At 36.7% G+C, this 21,655-nt stretch overlaps 1 protein-coding gene across 7 annotated transcripts in view; it reads left to right on the top strand.

Annotated features, from left to right (window-relative positions):
* COL24A1 (collagen type XXIV alpha 1 chain) overlaps positions 1 to 21,655 on the top strand; it is a 386,758-nt gene that overhangs the window by 25,313 nt on the left and 339,790 nt on the right. For all 7 annotated transcript variants that reach the window (XM_031650448.1, XM_031650446.1, XM_021943525.2 and 4 more), the window contains 3 exons: positions 633 to 2,002; positions 11,519 to 11,572; positions 14,215 to 14,268. In XM_031650448.1, coding sequence (XP_031506308.1) covers positions 633 to 2,002; positions 11,519 to 11,572; positions 14,215 to 14,268 — 1,478 coding nt within the window. The remainder of the gene's footprint in view (positions 1 to 632; positions 2,003 to 11,518; positions 11,573 to 14,214; positions 14,269 to 21,655) is intronic.

Genomic DNA, 21,655 nt, shown 5'->3' with positions numbered 1-21,655 from the left:
AATCTTTGAACATGTATATTCATTGAAGTAACAAATAAGAATCCTAGTCAAATGGAAACCAAGAGAGCTAAACTAATTAAATTTTGGAGGCCAGGTGTGGTGGTTCACACCTGTAATCCCAGTGCTGTGGGAGGATTGCTTTAGCCTAGGAGTTCAAGACTGTCCTGGGAAATAGAGCAAAACTCTGTCTCTATGAAAAATACAAAAATTAGCCAGGTATGATGGCATGCCCTTGTAGTACCAGCTACTTGGGAGGCTGAGGTGGGAGGATCCCTTGAGCCCCAGAGTTCAAGGCTGCAGTGAGCTATAATCATGCTGCTGCACTCCAGCCTGAGTAACAGATGGAAACCCTGTCTCCAAAATAATAAATAAACTAATAATAAATAAGTTTTGGGTTTAGAGATTGGTGTGTGTGTAGGGGGAGGAGCATGTACTTTATTCAAATTATTGAGTATAATGTCTTATTCTCCTCCTCCCTATTTCTCATTACCCGTAATTAGTTATTGATAGAACATGGTTATTTTAGAAATTACTGTTGCTACAACGAAGATTTCCTCATATTCAAACATTTATATGAACACATGAATGCATAAAAGTAAGATTCTTTCTCTCTCTCTTTTTTAAATTTCCAGGCATAGATATTCTTCATCAACTAGGCCTTGGAGGCAAAGATGTAAGACACTCATCATCAGCGACTGCTGTACCAGCATCATCTACACCATTACCTCAGGGGGTCCATTTAACAGAATCAGGCGTCATTTTAAAAAATGATGCTTATATTGAGACACCTTTCATGAAAATTTTACCAGTCAACTTAGGGCGGCCGTTTACAATATTAACTGGGTTACAGTCACATCGGGTGAACAATGCATTTCTCTTCAGCATTAGAAATAAAAATAGACTGCAATTAGGAGTGCAATTACTACCTAAAAAATTAGTAGTACACATTAGAGGAAAGCAGGCTGTAGTTTTCAACTACAGTGTTCATGATGAGCAATGGCATTTATTTGCCATTACTATTAGAAACCAAAGTGTCTCAATGTTTGTTGAGTGTGGAAAGAAATATTTTAGCACAGAGACTATTTCAGAAGTTCAGACCTTTGATTCTAATAGTGTGTTTACTTTAGGAAGTATGAATAATAATTCTGTCCATTTTGAAGGAATAGTATGTCAGTTAGATATTATTCCTTCTGCAGAAGCATCTGCAGACTACTGCAGATATGTGAAACAGCAGTGTCGCCAAGCAGACAAATACCAACCTGAAACAAGCCTTCCTCATACAACTCTCATACCAACTAAGATACTGGAACACTCTCCCCCGCCCCAACGATTTGCTGAAAAAGTACTGTCAGAGGATACATTTACTGAAGGCAGAAGTATTCCAAATATCATAAATAATGATTCTGAAACAGTGTATGAAAGACGAAAACAGCAGATATCAAGATCTCAGTTATCTTCTCTTCAGTCAGGAAATGTCTCTGCTGTGGATCTCCCAAACCATGGGATTCAGGCCAAAGAAATGATCACTGAGGAAGATACTCAGACAAATTTAAGCCTGTCAGTGACCCCTCATCGCATCAGTGAGGCAGGAATGAATACCAAAGAGAAATTTAGTTCTCTTCTAAACATATCTGACAATATCACACAACATGATGATAGAGTAACTGGTCTGTCACTGTTTAAGAAGATGCCATCTATTCTTCCACAAATAACACAAGATACAATTACTAATCTCAAGAAGGCTATCACAGCAAATCTACATACTAATGAACTCATGGAAATGCAACCGATTTTAAACACAAGCTCGTACAGAGTGTCAAATGAACCGTCTGTGGATAATCACCTTGATCTAAGGAAAGAAGGTGAATTTTATCCTGATGTTACTTATCCCATCGAAAATAGCTATGAAACTGAGCTTTATGATTATTATTATTATGAGGATCTAAATACAATGCTCGAAATGGAGTATCTGAGAGGGCCAAAAGGAGACACTGGACCTCCCGTAAGTTTGTTTTGTTTTGTTTTGTTTTGTTTAGTATCTCTTAATACGCTAACTTACATTTTAAACTCTCTTTAAAGTACATTTTAAAGAGAGTTCTCTGGACCAAACAATACATAACAGATAAAATCTGTCACAGAAATGCATTCTGGCATGGTAAGTGAATTTATGGTTGCTGTAACACATCTGCCAGAATGTAACCCTGGCTCAAATATTGTGCTTTTGTTCTTCAACTGGTAGGCTAAAAGGTTACTTCATTCTGGTTAAGTAGTGGGCAAACTATTTGTTTTTCTTGTTCAGTTGAAATTCAATCAGTAATTCAACTGCTAAGTATAGATAATATATTTATATTTTGAAAACCGTAGGAGAATGCATAGTCATGTTAAGAGAAGGATATAAAAATATGGTAGATTAAAGAAAAATACATTAAAATACGCCTATTAAATATTATCACAGCAAAATAGCATCAAATAGATTAAAATAGGGTGTAAAACTTACTTTAGATAGAGATTATTGTGTAATGAATCATTGACTGTCCTTAGTGATATGGTCAATTTATATTTATGGGTTAATTAAAGCTCCCCTTGCCTAACACAAGGAGAACCAGTTATCAGTCAATTCAATGTGGGGAGGGGAAAAAAAAAAAAAAAAAAACCCAAGGCACTTGTTTAATATCATATAAACGAAACTGTGAGATAATAGACTGAATTTTTCAGCCCTGAATTTCTTTTGTTGTATAGGTGGGAATTAGAGATCAACATTTAAAAATTTCTAAAATCATTTAAAAACCACTCAAAGCCATTTAAAATCACAGTGTTGGAAATATTGTTTTTACACTTCATATTTGTATAATTTACCTTTATGTCTTTGGAAGTTGTTTTTTTGGTCAAAATTTCAAGTAGACTAAAATATATCTTAAAGTATTTATTTAATGAAAATAAAATTTGAGTCTTTGGCTTAGCTCTAGAAACCATAGAATGGGAGAAGGTGAAGTCACTCTTTTAGCTTGTGTTTCCTTCATGGTTATTCCTAAAAGTGATTTGATAGGTATTGAGCCACTCTTGCTAGAGTAAATGTTTGAGGTTTAAAAATAAAATATGAAGAATATACTATTATAGAGAAATAAACTCTTCAACTATAGCAATTATCAACATATTGGTCATAAAATTGAATCACTGGACATGTCATATTAAGCAAATAGTTATGGAAGTAATTTACTTTCTTCAGAAAAAGTCAGTCTGATCAGATGAGCATCAATCTCTTCTGTAAATTCAAAAATAGTCATTCAATATTGGCAGGTGACACAGTCATATTCAGCAGATATTTACTTAGTCTCTGCTATATGCCAGGCAGGAACACAAAGTATGTATAACCCAGTAATTGCTCAGAAAAAGCTTGTATTTCACAATGAAGATATTTATAACTATTAAATATATCTTGTGATAAAGTAGGATAAATGTTGCAGAGAGATGCAAAGTAAGTGTATGGGCTAGAGATGTTCAAAGGTTAAAAAAAGTAGTATTTTTTTGATGGAGTCTCTCTGAAAAGTCGCTTAAAGCTGAGCTGTTCAGAATAAGATCTTGTGGACAAAGTTAGTTATGACCTAAGCTCTAAGAATGGGTAAGATTTTGATAGGTGAGAGGAGTAGGTGAGTTTTTTTTATAACAGCATAATAGCTATCATTTACTGAGTACCTTGTGAAAGATGCTCTACCAGTCTCTTTACATATATTATCTTAAAAGAACTTTGTAAAGTTAGTAGTGTTATCCTCATTTTTCAGGTGAAGAAATTGAAGCCCAAAGAGTTAATTTACTTGCCCACAATGACATTGTTGGTAAACGATAGAGCCAGGATTTGAATCCATGTTTTCTTCCTCTAAAGCAGACAAATAAAGATCCAAGCTTGATGGTGTCAGGTTGTGGACATTCTTAACTGTCAAATGATCATTCTAACTTTATCTTGTTCTCAAAGGGGAATTTTGTAGGTTTCTAAGCAGAGATATTAATCGGAAAGTCGGTCTGGTAACAGTGCCAAGGATAGGAAGTTTCTGTTACCATCTTGGTGTTAAAGGCCTAGAACATTATCTAGGTTGGCAGCAGTGAAAATGCAAAGGAAAAGTCGGATTCAAGAGATTTTGGAGGAAGATTTGGTAGAACTAGGAAATTAATGGGACCTAGGGAGCAAGCAAAAAGGAAAAGAATAAAAGATGACTATCAGATTTTAAGCCTGCAGGTTGAGAGCATGGTGATATCATTATTAAAAACTGTAATTAAGAGGGAAAGTCAATTTTAGGAGAGAAAAATGAAACATTTAAAGAACTGTTGGTAATTCAGCTGTTAGAAGAGTTGAAGAAGCTGAAGTAAAGAAGAGATGTCGAGGCTGGGGATATAGATTTGGGAGTATTCCTATTGATATTATAGTTGAAACTCTAGAGTTGGATAGATTTTCAAAGAGAGGAATGTGGCATAGGGTCACCAGTCAAATCAGGGGGATGTTTGCTTTTTGGTTATAGAAAGAAAAAGCAAAAATGTGATGAGAAGTCAGAGAGACAGGAGAAAAGAATAGTAATATCAAAATATAAAAGAAGCAATATCAAAAAGCCAAAGAAGAGACTTTTGAGAAGGAATTGATCAGCACGGCCAAAAGAGAGAAGTCAAAGAGAATGAGGACTGAGGAAAAGGGGTAATCTGTTAAATATTTTGGTGAAAAAGTCATTGTAGAACTTTGAGAATCCTAACTTCAGCACAATGTAGAAGACTCAAGGTAGATTTTAGAGAGCTAATGAGAGACTGAATGGTGATAAAATAATGAACTTGTAGGAATTGTTTTACTGCTTCTTGAAGTAGATGTGACTCAAAAGCCTGAAGCCAGCCTGGTTTTTCCTACTTTTAGGTGACAATTTTTTCCTGCCTATATACCATGCAGTTCTGTATCTTTGAAGTTCTTTAAACCTATTAGGTTCTGAATCAGGTTTTGGGGGGAATACTCTTTTGATCAGAAGATTATTTTTTGTTATAGAAAGACCTCCCCTTTTAATAACCAAATATTGCTTGGTTCCATTTTTCTAAATTCTTCAGGCATACAAGCTTGTGTATGTCAAATGTCATTTGTGATGATGAATGGTATTTATTATCTTCTCTACAACTGTGTCATCATGATTGCTCTTTTCCATTTCCTTTTGTGTGAACTCATTTATTCTATATATTCCTGTCCCTTCATTGATTTTTAAATTCTATTTAATTAGTTTTTATTGCTCTGACATGGCTTTCATCAAAGAGTTTCTTTTTTTCTCTTTCATTTTTTTTTTAAATCTTTCACATTTTTAAAAATCTTTCACAACTCTTCTTTGAGCTTTATTTTTGAAGATTAATGTCATGATGACATTCTTTGAATATGTAGTGAACTATGTAACTGAACTCTTTATCTGCTATATGAAGTAATTCCTCTTCTGGTAAATAATTTTCTTTTTTTTCACATTAACAATTATTCTCTTCATTATGTGCTAATAAAAAGGTTGCTGTTAGTGAATTAATGTTAAAACAATATTCATGTTAAAAGAATGGTACTAAGTAGAATTATTTTTTATTGTACTTTAAGTTCTACGGTACATGTGCACAATGTGCAGGTTTGTTACATATGTATACATGTGCCATGTTGGTTTGCTGCACCCATTAACTCATCATTTACATTATGTATTTCTCCTGACGCTATCCCCCCCCCTCTACCGCCACCACATAACAGTCCCTGGTGTGTGATGTTCCCCACCCTATGTCCAAGTGTTCTCATTCTTCAATTCCCACCTATGAGTGAGAACATGTGGTGTTTGGTTTTCTGTCCTTGTGATAGTTTGCTCAGAATGATGGTTTCCAGCTTCATCCATGTCCCTACAAAGGACATGAACTCATCCTTTTTTATGGCTGTATAGTATTCCATGGTGTGTATGTGCCACATTTTCTTAATCCAGTCTATCATAGATGGACATTTGGGTTGGTTCCAAGTCTTTGCTATTGTGAATAGTGCCACAATAAACATGCGTGTGCATGTGTCTTTATAGTAGCATGATTTATAATCCTTTGGGTATATACCCAGTAATGGGATGACCAGGTCAAATGGGATTTCTAGTTCTAGATCCTTGAGGAATCGCCACACTGTCTTCCACAATGGTTGAACTAGTTTACAGTCCCACCAACAGTGTAAGGGCGTTCCTATTTCTCCACATCTTCTCCAGCATCTGTTGTTTCCTGACTTTTTAGTGATCACCATTCTAACTGGTGTGAGATGGTATCTCATTGTGGTTTTGATCTGCATTTCTCTGATGACCAGTGATGATGAGTATTTTTTCATGTGTCTGTTTTTTCAGATGTCATTTATTCAAATGTCTTCTTTTCAGAAGTGTCTGTTCATCTCCTTTGCCTACTTTTTGATGGGGTTGTTTGATTTTTCTTGTAAATTTGTTTAAGTTCTTTGTAGAATCTGGATATTAGCCCTTTGTCAGATGGGTAGATTGCAAAAATTTTCTTCCATTCTGTAGGTCGCCTGTTCACTCTGATGGTAGTTTCTTTTGCTGTGCAGAGGCTCTTTAGTTTAATTAGATCCCATTTGTCTATTTTGGCTCTTGTTGCTGTTGCTTTTGGTGTTTAAGTCATGAAGTCATAGGCCCATGCCTATGTCCTGAATGGTATTGCCTAGGTTTTCTTCTAGGGTTTTTATGGTTTTAGGTCTAACATTTAAGTCTTTAATCCATCTTGAATTAATTTTTGTATAAGATGTAAGGAAGCGATCCAGTTTCAGCTTTCTACATACGGCAAGCCAGTTTTCCCTGCACCATTTATGAAGTAGGGAATCCTTTCCCCATTTCTTGTTCTTGTCAGGTTTGTCAAAGATCAGATGGTTGTAGATGTGTGGTGTTATTTCTGAGGCCTCTGTTCTGTTCCATTGGTCTACATCTCTGTTTTGGTACCAGTACCATGCTGTTTTGGTTACTGTAGCCTTGCAGTTTGAAGTCAGGTAGCGTGAAGCCTCCAGCTTTGTTCTTTAAATTTATTTTCCTGTCCTCTCACTTTTCCCTTCCTCCCAGCATCTATTTATAAATCCTCTACTGATTGCTCTCTGGTTATTATTCATTTTTAAAATAAAGGCAACTCTATCTGGGTGACTTGTTTCAGAATGGTATAGGGAGAGGCATAGGAAAGTAAGGTGGAATGGTACACAGACTCCAATTTAGATTGCTGCCTGAAACACCATCTTACCATATTTGTTGTATCTTCTACCCAGAGGCATGTGTCCTCTCATGTTCACACACAATTTGTTGTGAAGCCTTTTGTATCACAGGTTCTCTCAGAAGTGATAGGGTGATTTGTGTTCTTCTTGTCTTTTGTCCCCTCTCACCAGAGAGGGTTCTGGTTGTGGATCATAAAAATGGTATTTTCTTCTTCAGCTCCACCTTTTCTACTCTTGGCTCTTTGAAGTTGGGTTTTTACTGGGTCATGAATCATGTTTCCTGTGGCCCATTCCCTTAAGCCTTATCATAATCAAAAAATTGTTGAAGTGGATTTTGAAGACGAATATGTATCCAAGGTTTGAGGTCTGAGGAGGTTTTTGGTTTTGGTTCTCTCTCAACACCTTCGCTCCAAAGTTCCTCAGTATTGGGCAGATGATCTTCACATTTTGTGGTTTGTGGTTATGATCCTTTCCATGTTTCAGAGGAGATGATGTTTTCTTCTTTTGGTGCTTCTTCTTGTTTATAGCTGATTTTGAGGGAGGGAGAGTAGTCTGAAAAATCTTCTCACTCTGACATCTTTTACCAAAATTCTCTAGTGATCTTTTACAAACATGAATCAGATAACATTATTTATCAGCTTAAATCCTTCAGTGGAAGAAGGTTATAGCACTTAAACTCAAACTCTGTATCCTGACCTGTGCAGGTATGTGATATGGCCCCTGCTTACCTCTACAACTGCCTCTTGCCCCACTTTTCCCCTTACTCTATTAGTTTTTCTTTTAATTCCTCAAAATGATTGTGTCTGTTATTTGTTTTGTTTTGTTTTGTTTTACTCATGCCCTCATTCATTTATTCCTATCTTCTGGAATTTTATTTTCTTCTCTTTTCTAGCTCCTATTAGTCTTTTAGGTCTAACTAAATACTTCTTCAGAAAAGCCTTCTCTGACATCACAATAAAAATTAGGTCCACTATGTTAACCTCTTTCTTGGTTGCCTTTTCTTTTCCTCCATATCACTAATTAAAATTTGTAATTGCGTGTTTATCTGTTAATGTATGTGTTTTTTTCTAGACTGCAAACTCCAGGCGGGCTTGATGCTTTATAATATTTATTGAGTGAGTGAATGAATAAATTCAAAAAGGAATGTAAGATGCAGGATTTCCAATGTTAACTGACCAGGGGTTATTATATTTTAGAAGTATTGATCTATCAAATAGATTTACCTTAATGTATATATTACCCTCGTAATAATGATATCTAACATTTACTCAGTGATTGCTGTGCCTTATGCATACCTTAAAAAATTAATTAGGCCAGGCACAGTGGCTCACACCTGTAATCCCAACACTTTGGGAGGCCGAGGTGGGGGGATCACGAGGTCAGGAGTTTGAGACCAGCCTGACCAACATGGTGAAACCCCGTCTCTACTAAAAATACAAAAAAATTAGCTGGGCGTGGTGGCACGCACCTGTAATCTCAGCTACTCAGGAGGCTGAGGCAGGAGAATTGCTTGAACCCAACAAGGGGAGATTGCAGTAAGCCGAGATCATGCCAGTGTACTCTAGCCTGGGTGACAGAGCGAGACTCCGTCTCAAAAAAAAAAAAAAAAAAAAAAAAGGTCAATTAGGCTACAGTTTACTGGTTAACTACTATCACTGCCAGGCACAGCGACAGGTATTTTATATACAACAGCTTTAATACTCACAATAACCCTGAAAGGTAAATTTCTATCATCAATATTTTAAAGATGAGGAAACTAAGGCTTAGAAAGGGTAACTGACTAATCCAAGGTTATTCAGGAAGTAAATGATTGAGGCATGATTTGAATCTACATTGTATGATTGCAAAACCATTGCTCTTTAAATCGAATTGTACTTTCTCTTAATAACAAATAATCTGAACGTTAAAGTGCCTTTCTTAGTACTTAACCTTATTTATAGAAAGTTTTATTCTCCTCAAAAATGTCATGCTATAAAAATTATCTTTCTTTTCTGGTATCTAGAAAATGCCTATTAATAATATGTTATCAAAGATTTTGAAACTGCAAAATTATGAAGACATGAGAATTGATTTTAATTTAGTGCTTATTAAACAATTCAAATATTTAAATCATGACATAAAATATACCTTCTTTTCCCCCCAGTGTCTAATGTTAATTGCATCTTAGTTAGTTCAGGCTTGTATAACAAAATTCCATAAACTAGGAGGCTTATACACTATAGAAATTTATTTCTCACAGTTCTGGAAGCTGGGAAGTTGAAGATCAAGGTGCTGGCAGATTTGGTAGTTGGTCAGGGCCTGATTTCTGGTTTATAGACAGCACCTTCGTGCTGTGTCCTTACATGGTGGAAGAGGAAAATGAACTAACTCCTTTATGCCTCTTTTATAGGACACTAATCCCTGACCCATCACCTCCCAAAGTCCCCATCTCCTACTACCGTCACTTTGTTTAGGATTTCAACACATGAATTTTGGGGAGACACAAATGCAAGCCATAGCAAACTGCCTTTCTGATGTGAATGGAATAGTGTTTTCTTTTGTCACAAATAGTGAGACAGGGCACTAAACCAAACTAGACATTTTTAAAGAAAACTTTCCATTTTCTTTTTCATTTTAGTTGCAATTTCTCCTACTGGCTCTTATATTTTGGGAAATTAAATTCAAATCAATAGCTGCTAACTTTTTGATTATAACAACAGGACCAGAATTAACTTGAAAAGAAAGTCAATTTTTCTTGACAATGAGTGAAAATCAAGATTTGATGGAAGCTAGTGGTATGATAATGGCTGCTAAAATATTTGAACAGCTGAGGAAGGAGAATGCCCTCAGTTAGGGGCTGAATAGAAATAGTATTTGTCTCTTAGTATTAGGAAATACATGAAAAGATTTATAAATTTAGGGGGTAAGAGAAGAAAAAATACAACTAAAGGAAAAACATGGACAGTCTGAAATATATAATGAATATCAGAAAACTGCAAATGACTCTAATAAAAGAGAAAGTTTCAAGGAGTAGTTAATATCAAAAAAAGTGAGATGAGAAATATGTAAAATAACTGTTATTTTTTTCAACATAATTTACTCATTTCCCTCTGCCTTTTTGAATTGGAATGATCCTTTCCCATCAATCCATTTTCCCTCTCCTCCTTTGAAACTCAGTGTACATTTTAGGTGTACCTGGCCATGCTGCAGTTTAAACTGTATGAAATTATGAAATTGTAGGTTAAAAAACTGTCATGTATTGGCAAGTACATATGATTTAACCTGGATTCATCTCTTTATTTTATGTGCAATCAGCATAGATATATAAACATTTTACAATGAAGAAAAATAAAGCACATTAGGTCACAGTCCTTGTTACTAGTGAGGCTAGTATTTTAACCCTGATGTGTCGAATTTGGCAGTGTGTACTATTTTTACTGCAATAATGAATGAATATTTGTTGAATGGAGTATGTGTATGCTCTATAGACACCAAGAACAATGCCATATCTCAGAGTGCTCAGTAACAATTGAATGAATGAACAGATGAATGAATGAATATGTGTTCAACCATATCACAAATGAGCATTTATTCTTCCACAGTTGATTGTTAAAGTAAGTAAAGAAGACAACATAAAACATTATATGGAGAAGTAAAGAAGTAGTGTCCTATTTTTTATTTGATATATTTAAAAATTAACATTTAAATAACTCAGAACACTTTAACAATTGATCAGTTTTTGCTTTCTTAGTTTGTTTTATAAATCATTTAACTCTATTAGTGACTTCCTGGTGTGCTGCAATTGGTATAAGTCAGATTTATTAATGGATATACAAGAAGAATTTCATTATAACAGTTTAACACGTTACACAGATCCTTGGTATAATTCTTTTAAAAGAACATAAAATGGCCAGTGCTTTCATTTTTCAAAGCAAATCTTCAATTGTGTTTGAAAAAACCTTGTAGTTGCTGGTCTCCAAACCCTAAATTGAATTCCTCCTTCCGCAGTGAAAGTAAATTTAGGTAAAAAATTACCCACAAAACTACTAGTTGTGGTCCCTTTAAAAACCAGATACCGTGGCTGTAACCATAAGTCATAGACTTCCTGCTGCCATTTCTGACCCGATTAAAGAGGACACTTGAGTTTCAACTCACCCCTGCCGATTAGGGTAAGGGGGTTCATGTTACTTAAAAATCATCATCAGCTGGGAACTGGGAACTGAGAAAGAGTTGTCTTTGGGTGGAAATCTTATTAAGACCTGTAAGAAAAAAAAAATGCATCTACTATCATGCCTAATGTCTTGGCATTTGTTTTCCAAGGGTCCACCTGGTCCAGCAGGTATCCCAGGTCCGTCAGGGAAGAGAGGTCCACGGGTAAGTAGATGGGCTACATTTCCTGCTGGCAGTGAGAATTTTTAACTTTCTAATATGTTTCTTCTAGTATTGTACAGTATGTACTTCCTTTGGAAACCTGCCTGGATCTTCAAACTTAGTCCTACCTTAGCCAATTCAAGAGAAGTTTAAGAACACATGTAGCCTAGTTTATTTTGAGTGTAAACACACAGCCAAAGCATTCTCCGTGAACGTGTCCAACAAAGATGATCAAATTTGTAAATTAGTGGTTGTTCTGGTACTACTTGTAACATTATTCTTACTTATAAAGTGACCACAGTAGTCTAAGGTGAGGTTCATTTGTTTGGGGAAATGAAGAGGAGTGGGCTGCCTTAAAACAGTACATTCCTGGATTACATAGTGGAAAATTCTGAAGCTATTGACTAGAAAATAACTGCCCTGAGGGAAAAAGCTGCATTAAAGATCAGCAGTAGTTTTTCACATTACACAGGCCCAACAAAAGACTTATTGCTGTGTTAAAATTAGTTTCTTTCAAACCTAAAAAAAGTGTGGATATTTTACTACAAAACGCCTTTGTTCAATAAGTTAGAAAAAGAATTGTATGACAAATGCAAATACCTTTTATATAATCCACTTTGTTTTTATTCTGATTTTTATTTAACATATGAAGACAATAAACAAAAAATTACTCTAAAATATTACCTTAAGTTGTCCATAGTCACATCAAACTCTTGTCCATTTGAGGCCTAAGATGAATTCTCACTGGGCTCTAGCTGTTTTGCATTAAAACAAATTCTCTGTAGTTGATGACCTATCACATTTCTCATGTAGCCCTTCCTAAATCTTGCTCATTCTCCTCTAGCCCATGAACCATTCCCATCCTCCTACCTCTCTGTGAGAATTTGGATCCTACTTCTCTGAGAAACTGGGCCCATTTTCATACTAATTCTATTCCCTATCCACTGCTAAGGTTGTTCTCTCAACAGCATGAACTTCAGGTTCAGAATCTCCATCTGTTCTCATAATACAGCAGTTTCCTTCCATAATTTACTTATCTTCCATTTATTTGTCCAATTTTCATTCCCTTAAGGAAGAAAGAGTGTTTTTCTCAAGGCAAATTATTTTACTTGTGTTCCTAATTTCACCTTATCTAACTTAAAATTTGCAGCTTCACATGTTTTCTCTCTGTAAATTTTATATTTGGCAACAACCAACTAGTTAACCCTCTTTTATAAATCCCAAACTTTCATTGATATTAATTTTTCCTAAAGCTATTGTTTTGGCTCACTGTTTACTGAGCTTTGTGAAATAATAATTTATATCCATTGTCCTTACTTTTAAATCAGCAACTTATTCATTAATCCCCATAAATGTTTTACATATACTTTATTAAAATGTACTTTTTGAAGGCTACCAATAACATAAGTCATAACATCTAACCATTTATTTATTTATTTATTTTTGTGAGACAGGGTCTCACTCTGTCACCCAGGCTGGAGCGCAGTGATGGGTATCATAGCTCACTGCAGCCTTGATCTCCAGGGCTCAAGCCATCTTCTCACCTCAGATTTCTGAGTAGCTGGGACTACAGGTGCGGGCCACTATGCCTGGCAAACTTTTTTGATTTTTGGTAGTGATGAAGTCTTGTTGTGTTGCCCTGGCTGGTCTCTCCTGAGCTCAAGTAATGCTCCCACCTTGGCCTCTCAAAGTGCTAGAATTACAGATGTGAGCCACCACACCCAGCCAAAATTTAATCTTTTTTCTTTAGTTTTCATCCTGCTAGTCATATTTTCAATATTTGCACTGCTGACATCTCTGCCTTTCTGAAGCATTCTACTCTATTAATTCAGAATTGAAGAGACAAATAATTATTAACTATATGTTATGTGTTAAGAGGGAGGTATGACTGAAGAGCACAGAAGTAGGGTGCAAAATTGAAGTAGGTATAGGGAGCCTGGAGACATGGAAGCCTTTCTTGGAGAGGGTGACCTGTTCCTCTACTTAGTGGTTGTATGAGCTGATTTTTAAATGGGAGTAAAAATAATAACCTTGCAGGATTCTTATAAGGATTAGTAATGAGAGGCACAAAACATTAACAGTTCGTAGCATATAGTAGGTACTCAGAAATGGAATCAAGTTTTGAATTCAGATTATATAATTTATCAGTGATGCAAAATCAAATTGCTAAATATTAATCGAGTGTAGCCATTCAATGTGTTAAGTACTACACTAGTAATATTTTTAAGAATCTCTTTTCAAAGAATTTATAATCCTGGGGCTAAATAGAACATGTCATAAGGTAGTTAGAACAGCAATAAAGTATTTAAGCAACAGATTAGAACAGTATAAGAAATGTCCCGAGGCAATATACAATTACTTGGCAAATGAATTTTACATGAAGAAATTTCTATAGAAGTTAGTAGGAAAAAGATATTGCTTCATGTTCTTGTGACTAGGATTTAAAAATGAGTTGACATCTGAAGAATAATTTGGGTAGATACAGGGGATAAACTAAAGGAAATAGGTCTTTAAGGCATATATAATAACATAAGCAAAAACTCAAATGTAGAAAGGGATAACACATGTTGACAGGAAAGTAAGCAATTGTACTTTGTTCCCTTCCAATATGTTCCAAGAATGATGACTTTTTTCACTACTTGCAGGGCATACCAGGGCCACATGGAAATCCTGGGTTACCTGGATTACCTGGTCCAAAGGTAAGTGATTACTAATGAGTATCACATGATTTTCCTGACATTAAAAAGAAGATCCCTAACATTTAAGGCCAGTCTTGATACATCAAGGATCTCTATCATCTCCAGAGCATGATTCTTCAACATGATTGTCTTAGCCTGGCAGAGAGCTAGGTTCCTCTGAAAGCCCACCATACTTGGATTTATATTCTTAGTAGTAAAATCAGGTATAGGCCTGCTTAGTATTCCAAAATCATTACTGTCAAAAATATGATGGCAATGTATGGAAACCTCTGAAATATAAGATTATGATTTGAGTAATTTACCTTACTCAAGGGTCATTTTAATTTGTAAATAAACACCAAGGAAATAAAATATTATTTACCTGCTCCACACTTCCCTAATTATTTTTACCTGAAAAAAAACTGAGGATGTTTAAAGAATGATCAAATGTTTATGAAAACATCTAACCTGAAAATCTATATGTTTGAGTGTACATAGTTGTACAATAGTCATATGATAGATGATTGTGTGATAAATAGTAGTAAGAACATAGAAAAATGTATGGAAGAATACAGGAACACAGGTTACCTTGTGAGAAAGTATGGGAATGGAGATATCACTAAATATAAATATAAAATATTTAATGATATATCCATCCCCATGCTTCCTCATTAAAATGAAAGATTCCCATTTCCATTATATATATTAAGTAAATATATATAAAATAAAATATTCCCATTCCCTTAAAATATATAAAATAAAGTATTCCCATTCCCAATATATATATATTCTTAGTTTTTCAGGCTGCTATAACAAAATACCATAAACTGAGTAGTTTATAAGCAACAGAAATTTATTTCTCACAGTTCACACAGTTCTGGAGTCTCGGAAGTCCAAGATTAGAGCACCAGAAGATTTAGTATCTACTGAGGGCTTGCTTTTTGGTTCATAGGCAGAGCCTTCTCAATGTGTCACCACACAATGGAAGGAACTAACTACATCTCTGGGGTCTCTTTTATAAGGGCATTAATCCCACTCATACGAGCTCCACCTATCATTACGTTGAGGATTAGGTTTCAATGTATAAATTTTGAAGGGAAAAACATTCAGTCTATTGCATTAAGAAGAGGAGAAAAGAAAAAAAGTGTGCATATGAGTGATGACAGAGGTTGGGGAACAGATTAGATAAGTATTAGGATCTTGGTTGCCAGTAACTTCATGAATCTTTGAGGATCTCACCCCTCTGCTTATCAGTGATCGCATTCAGAAGTAAACATGAAATCATATAGATTGGGGTTAAGAGCATAAGTTTTGGAGTCTGACAGATGTGGGTGCAAGTCTTAACACTTTCAATTTGAATGGCTAAAAGCAAATTGCTTGCTTAGGCTCATCAAGCTTCTCTCCTTTTCTGTAAAATAGGGAGAATCATGCTACCTGGTCATAGTGCTATAGTGATGGCTAAATACATTAATGTGAGTAAAGCTCTTAACATGGTGCTATGATGCCATAAGTAGTATCATTATTATTAATAGGTAATAATAGCATATAACAAGGATAACCCAAATCTAAATTTTCCAAAATTTCTCACCTGTGTTGAAAATTGTTTTGAGTTCAATAAAAGTGCCTCAGAGAGGAAAAACCAATCTTTAAAATCAAGTCTGGATGAGTAATAGGGAAGAAGATAGATGGTTTCTAAAGAAATTAGGAATTTGTTTTTGAGTTTGTGGTTTCATAGCCCTTCGAGCTTTATTTGGGGACTTTATAATTAGTCTAGTAAGGTTAAAGTAGCTGTAAGGGCTCAGATTATATTTCTCCACAGGGCTGAAGTTATAGTGGGTTTATATTCCTGCTAATTGCCTCCTCTCCACAAGATCCAGGGAGACCGAAAAAAGGAGAGGGGCATTTCCACATGGCTTTTATTCTTCTCCCCCTTCTAGGTTGGTGCTAAAGTAATTCCGGGTTTTGCACATTAAAAAGACAGAAACCACAATTACTTTTGCACCAGCCTAATACTTCAGCCAGTAGCGAACAGTTAGGCACTCTTGTAATTTATCTCTCAATCTGCAGTGGCAAGTACCAGTTTACTCCCTTTAGAGAATCCTTTTTTTTTTTTTTTTTTTTTTGAGACGGAGTTTTGCTCTTATTGCCCAGGCTGGAATGCAATGGTGCGATCTCGGCTCACTGCAACCACCGCCTCTGGGGTTCAAGCGATTCTCCTGCCACAGCCTTCTGAGCTTCTGAGTAGCTGGGGTTACAGGCGTGTGCCACCATGCCTGGCTAATTTTCTTTTTTTAAATCTTTTTTTAAGTAGAGATGGGGTTTCTCCATTTTGGTCAGGCTGGTCTCAACTTCCCGGCCTCAGGTGATCCGCCTGAGGAGTGCCAGCGTGAGCCACCGCGACCAGCCCGAGAGTCCTTTCTTAATAAGCACTGTTGCTGTTTCAGAATAGAAGCAAATACAAACAAAAAATGTTGAAAATAGAGTGAGGAGAGATAACGTAGAGATGGTGGAAAGTATTTTATTTCATTGACTTCTTAAAATGTGTATAAATATTTAGAAAAAATATTTGAGAAAATGAAGAACTATGTATCAAAGTAAAATTATCTCTGTTCCAAGATTAAACACATTGTAATAGAGATCCCAGTTACCTTGATTTGATTATAAGAGTATATCAAATTATTTATCACATGTACCTGGAAAATATGTATCAAAATAAATTTTAAAAATATTAAAAACAGTGTTTTAAAATAGTGTTTAGTATTAATATATGTCTGTGAGATGGCCTAGGAGAGAAGAAAATGTAATCTCAAGAGTCTTCTTTAATATTATATTTAGTAGGATGAACTTAATTTTGACTATAACTATTCACCAATAAGATATTTCATGAACCCGCATACTAGGGATTTAAAAACCTACATTTATTTTGCAAAAACTTAGGCCTATTGGGAATTTAGTCATATAAACCTGAACAATAGTCTTTAATTAATATTTAATTTGAGGATTTGATAACTGTGTCCAAACTAGCCAAAATTGGTCATGATTTAACTGCATATATTTGTGGAAGACAGTAGATTTGTGACAGGTATTAAAAATTACCATTGTGTCACAAATGTGTCATATAAATCTTGTAGTATTTGATGTTGTGAAAACGATTTTCTTAGGTACTTAACATGCATTTTTAGAGTAATCAGAATTAATAGAACATTCAAGCTTTATACTTTATAATCCTCTCATCCAATATCTGCCACTTACTTTATGTATGACATCTCTTTAGTTTTATCCCAATCATAAGTACTATGAGAGCAGGCTTTATTACCTTCTGGTTTGCACTGAAGAAAACACTTGAGAGCAGTAAGCACTTACCCAAGGTAACACTGTTTGTAAGTGGTAGAGGGGGAGACAAAATTGGAAATGTCTTGGTCTTTTCTTTACGCCAGGTTGTCTCTCCCAACACAATGAGGAATTCTTTTATAAAATACCACCTTAAGAAGGCAGGATAGTGGTGGAGTTAACTAACTTAAAGACTTTATGAATTTATTTAGTAATAGTAACAAAGTAGTTATATTCAAAGGTTTTAGGTTATCCTGTAGACAATGATAGTAATATAGACATTCTATGAGGAGTGAAACTGATTCCTAATCCCTGAGGATTGTATTGTTAAATTGCTAAATAATAGAAATATAAAGTGCCACACACAAATTTAGTGGATATGCAGCAATTTTTCTCAGCATCTAAAACTAATATGATTTAAAATAGAGAAAGACTACGGGGATCATTAACTGAAATCATTGGCTGAAATCAGGAGACTGATGGTAGAAATAATGTTCTTCTTAAAAAATATAAGAAAGTAAATTCCATTTCCTGTTTGCCAGAGAGAATGGCTTTTTTCTTGTTATCAAATGCCACCTGGGTGTATAGTTTATCATATTTATCTATTAAATGAACTATATTTCTATTTATTTGCAGGGTGATGGAAATGTTCATTGCTATTAATTAAACACGGAAAATTATGCTATAGATCTTTGAACATGAGTAATGAATGCATGTAGAGTCTGTATCTTCAGCCTACCATGTGCTTACAATTCCAGTCCAGGCAATCTGTGGTCAAGATAGTTCTTTTCCAAAAAAATGCTTCTTGGAGGAAGCCTAAAACCTTCCTACAGACATTCACGTCCTGTATTAATTTAGTCAGGGCCAATAGTTCTTTCAAATTTAATCCAGTTAAATGAAAACATCTAGCCTTAATAACCCACAGTAACAATGTTTCATTAATAATATTTAATATATTAGCATATATATTAAGTATTGAACACCAAAGAGTAGTATCTTGGTGCTATGTTCTATCCCTGGTTAAGACTGTCTTTTCCTATGTCTCCATCATATTTTTATCTTAACTAGAAGTACGATTTTTCCTTCCATATGAATTAAATAAATATCTTAAGTACAGATGCTTACCCACAATAAGAATTTTTAGTGGGTCAGATTGTCGTAAAAAATAGTCAGTCCAACATTATGAAAATGTAAAGAATGATATGGGAGCTGGGCAAGATGACTGACTAGACACAGCCAGGTGGAACAGCTGCCACTGAAGACTGGGATGACTGGCACACTCCTAACAGATCTGTAGAGAAAGGGCACGGAGAGTGGACAGAGGGAAGACACAGAAGCTGGGTGGAAGAGGGAGGAAGCTGGGAATCCTGCACAGGGCTACTTCCCATCAGGACTCATTCATGGACCCCAGCTCCTGGGGAACAGGTGAGTTGAACTGGCAAAGAGCAACCTGCTTTCACCATGGGCCTCTGGAATCCCAGCAGGAGGAGACCTGTCAACTACCACAGCCACTTGATTGGCAGGGAAAGCTGCTTAGATAAATGGTAGGGGCAGCATTTTAGCAAGTGTGGAGCCCAGAGGGTTTGGTGCAGGAGCATCTGTAGTGGAGCATGGCCAGGAATGCCAGTCCCCCTAAGCTCCACTTGCTCCCATAGGAGACTTTAGCCCTAGGGGAACTGTTCCCCTGGGGGAACTTTGGCCCAGTTGTAAACTCTGCAGGGTGGTCTTCCCTATCAGATGGAGTCAGTCTGATCTGAGCTTTCCTTGATCTGCTGGTCTTTCCTAGGGCACCCAGTGCTGCACTGCAAATGGATGCAGCCAGGCTGGGGCCCTGGGGGCCTGCATCATAACTCCTGCACTGTTGGACTGTGCCTGACCAGCAGAGCGGCCCTGTGGACATGCAACAGCCGACCTGTTGCTTCCCCCACTGCAGCATCCCCAGGCTCCACGGCCACTCCCCGTATTGCTTTGCCAATGCATGTGCGTGCAGGCAGATCTTGCCTTCCCTGTTCCACCGGTTTTGCATGTGAACCCTGCCATGGCACTGTTGCTGGTGTGTGTGCACTCCACCTCCCCTCCCTCTGCCATACCGCCATTGCAGTCGCATAGAGTCTTCCAGCCCCACCCCTGCCAGCACCCCAACCCTGTGCCAACTCTGCCACTGGAGTGAAACTAGGCACGAAGAAGAGTGGACCCTCTCCCACCCTGAGCAGCCACCTCCACCTGTGTGAATACGCACAGAGGGCACACACAGTCCTGCACCTGCCAGTGCCTCGCCCCTGTGCTAACACCACCACCAGTCCACCAGTGTGACCCCCACCTTCCTGAGTCATGCTACCTCTGCCACTGCTGGATATACCTGCATGGAGGCTGGTCCCTCAGCACCTGCCAGCATCCTGCCACGCTGCCACTGCTGCTGGCATGTGCAAACAAGGACAGATCTTGCTGCTACCACCCTATGAAACACTTTGGCTGGCACTACCCATTGGAGTGCTGTGACCAATGGTCCAGGAACTTAGCTCCCTACATTGCAGTGGGTTCCAAACCTTGAAGAGCCAGAGAACAAAGTCAAGGTCCAATATCAGTCCCTCAGAGTTAGAGCATGTAGTCCAGGAGCTGTGAGTTGAGCCTCGGCCCCTTAAAATCATCCAGAGATGAGGCCAGTTGACTGAGCCAGCCTTATACCACAATAAAACCCTCAAGTGCTTCAAATAGGATAAAAGAAAAATAAACCATTCAAAGGACAGCAATTTCAAAGACTGAAGTAACATCAGCCCACAAAGATGAGAAAGAACCAGTACAAGAACTCTGACAACATAAAAAGCCAGAGTGCCTTCTTTCCTCCAAATGACTGTACTAACCCTGCAGCAAGGGTTCTGAACTGGGCTGAGATGGCTGAAATGACAGAAATAGAATTCAGAATATGAATAGGAACAAAGATCATTGAGATGCAGCAGTAAGCTGAAACCCAACCTAAGGAAGCTAAGAATCACAATGAAATGATACAGGAGTTGACAGGCAAAATAGCCAGTACAGAAAAGAATGTAACTGATCTGATAGAGCTGAAAAAAAAAAAAGAATTTCATAATGCAATCACATGTGTTAAAACAGACCAAGCCGAAGAAAGATCTCAGAGCTTGAAGACTGGCTTTCTGAAATCAGACAGTCAGACAAGGATGAGAAAAAATAATGAAAAGGAATGAACAAAACCCCTGAAAAATATGGGATTATGTAAAGAGACAAAATCTATGACTCACTGGTGTTGCTGAAAGAGATGGGGAGAATGGAAACAACCTGAAAAACATATTTCAGGATATCATCCATGAGAACTTCCCTAACCTAGCTAGAGAGGCCAACATTCAAATTTAGGAAATACAGAGAACCCCAGTATGATACTTCACAAGAAGATCATCCCCCAGATACATAATCATCAGATTCTCCAAGGTTGAAATGAAAGGAAAATGTTAAAAGCAGCTAGAGAGAAAGGTCAGGTCACCCAGAAAGGGAAGCCTATCAGCCTAACAGCAGACCTTTCAGCAGAAACCATACATGCCAGAAGAGACTGGGGGCCAATGTTCAACATTCTTAAAGGAAAGAAATTCCAACCAAGAATTTCATATCCAGTCAAACTAAGCTTTGTAAGCAAAGAAGAAATAATATCCTTTTCAGACAAGCAAATGCTGAGGGAGTTAATTACTATCAGACCTGCCTTACAAGAGCTCCTAAAGGAAACACTAAATATGGAAAGGAAGGACCATTACCAGCCACTACAAAAACATGCTATGTACACAGACCAGTCACACTTTAAAACCACCACACAAACAACTCGGCATAAAAACCAGCTAACATCATGAAGACAGTATGAAATCCACATATATCAACACTAATCTTGAATGTAAACAGGCTAAATGTCTCAATGAAAAGGAACAGAGTGGCAGGCTAAAGAACAAAGACTCAATGGTAAGCTGTCTTTAAGAGACTCATCTTATAAGCAGTAGTACACATAGGCTCAAAATAAAGAGATAAAGAAAAATCTACCAAGCAAATGGAAAACAGAAAAAAGCATGAGTTGCAATCC

The sequence above is a fragment of the Papio anubis genome, chromosome 1, assembly GCF_008728515.1.
Source record: "Papio anubis isolate 15944 chromosome 1, Panubis1.0, whole genome shotgun sequence".
Taxonomy (NCBI): domain Eukaryota; kingdom Metazoa; phylum Chordata; class Mammalia; order Primates; family Cercopithecidae; genus Papio; species Papio anubis.
This window is presented reverse-complemented; position numbering and strand designations above follow the sequence as displayed.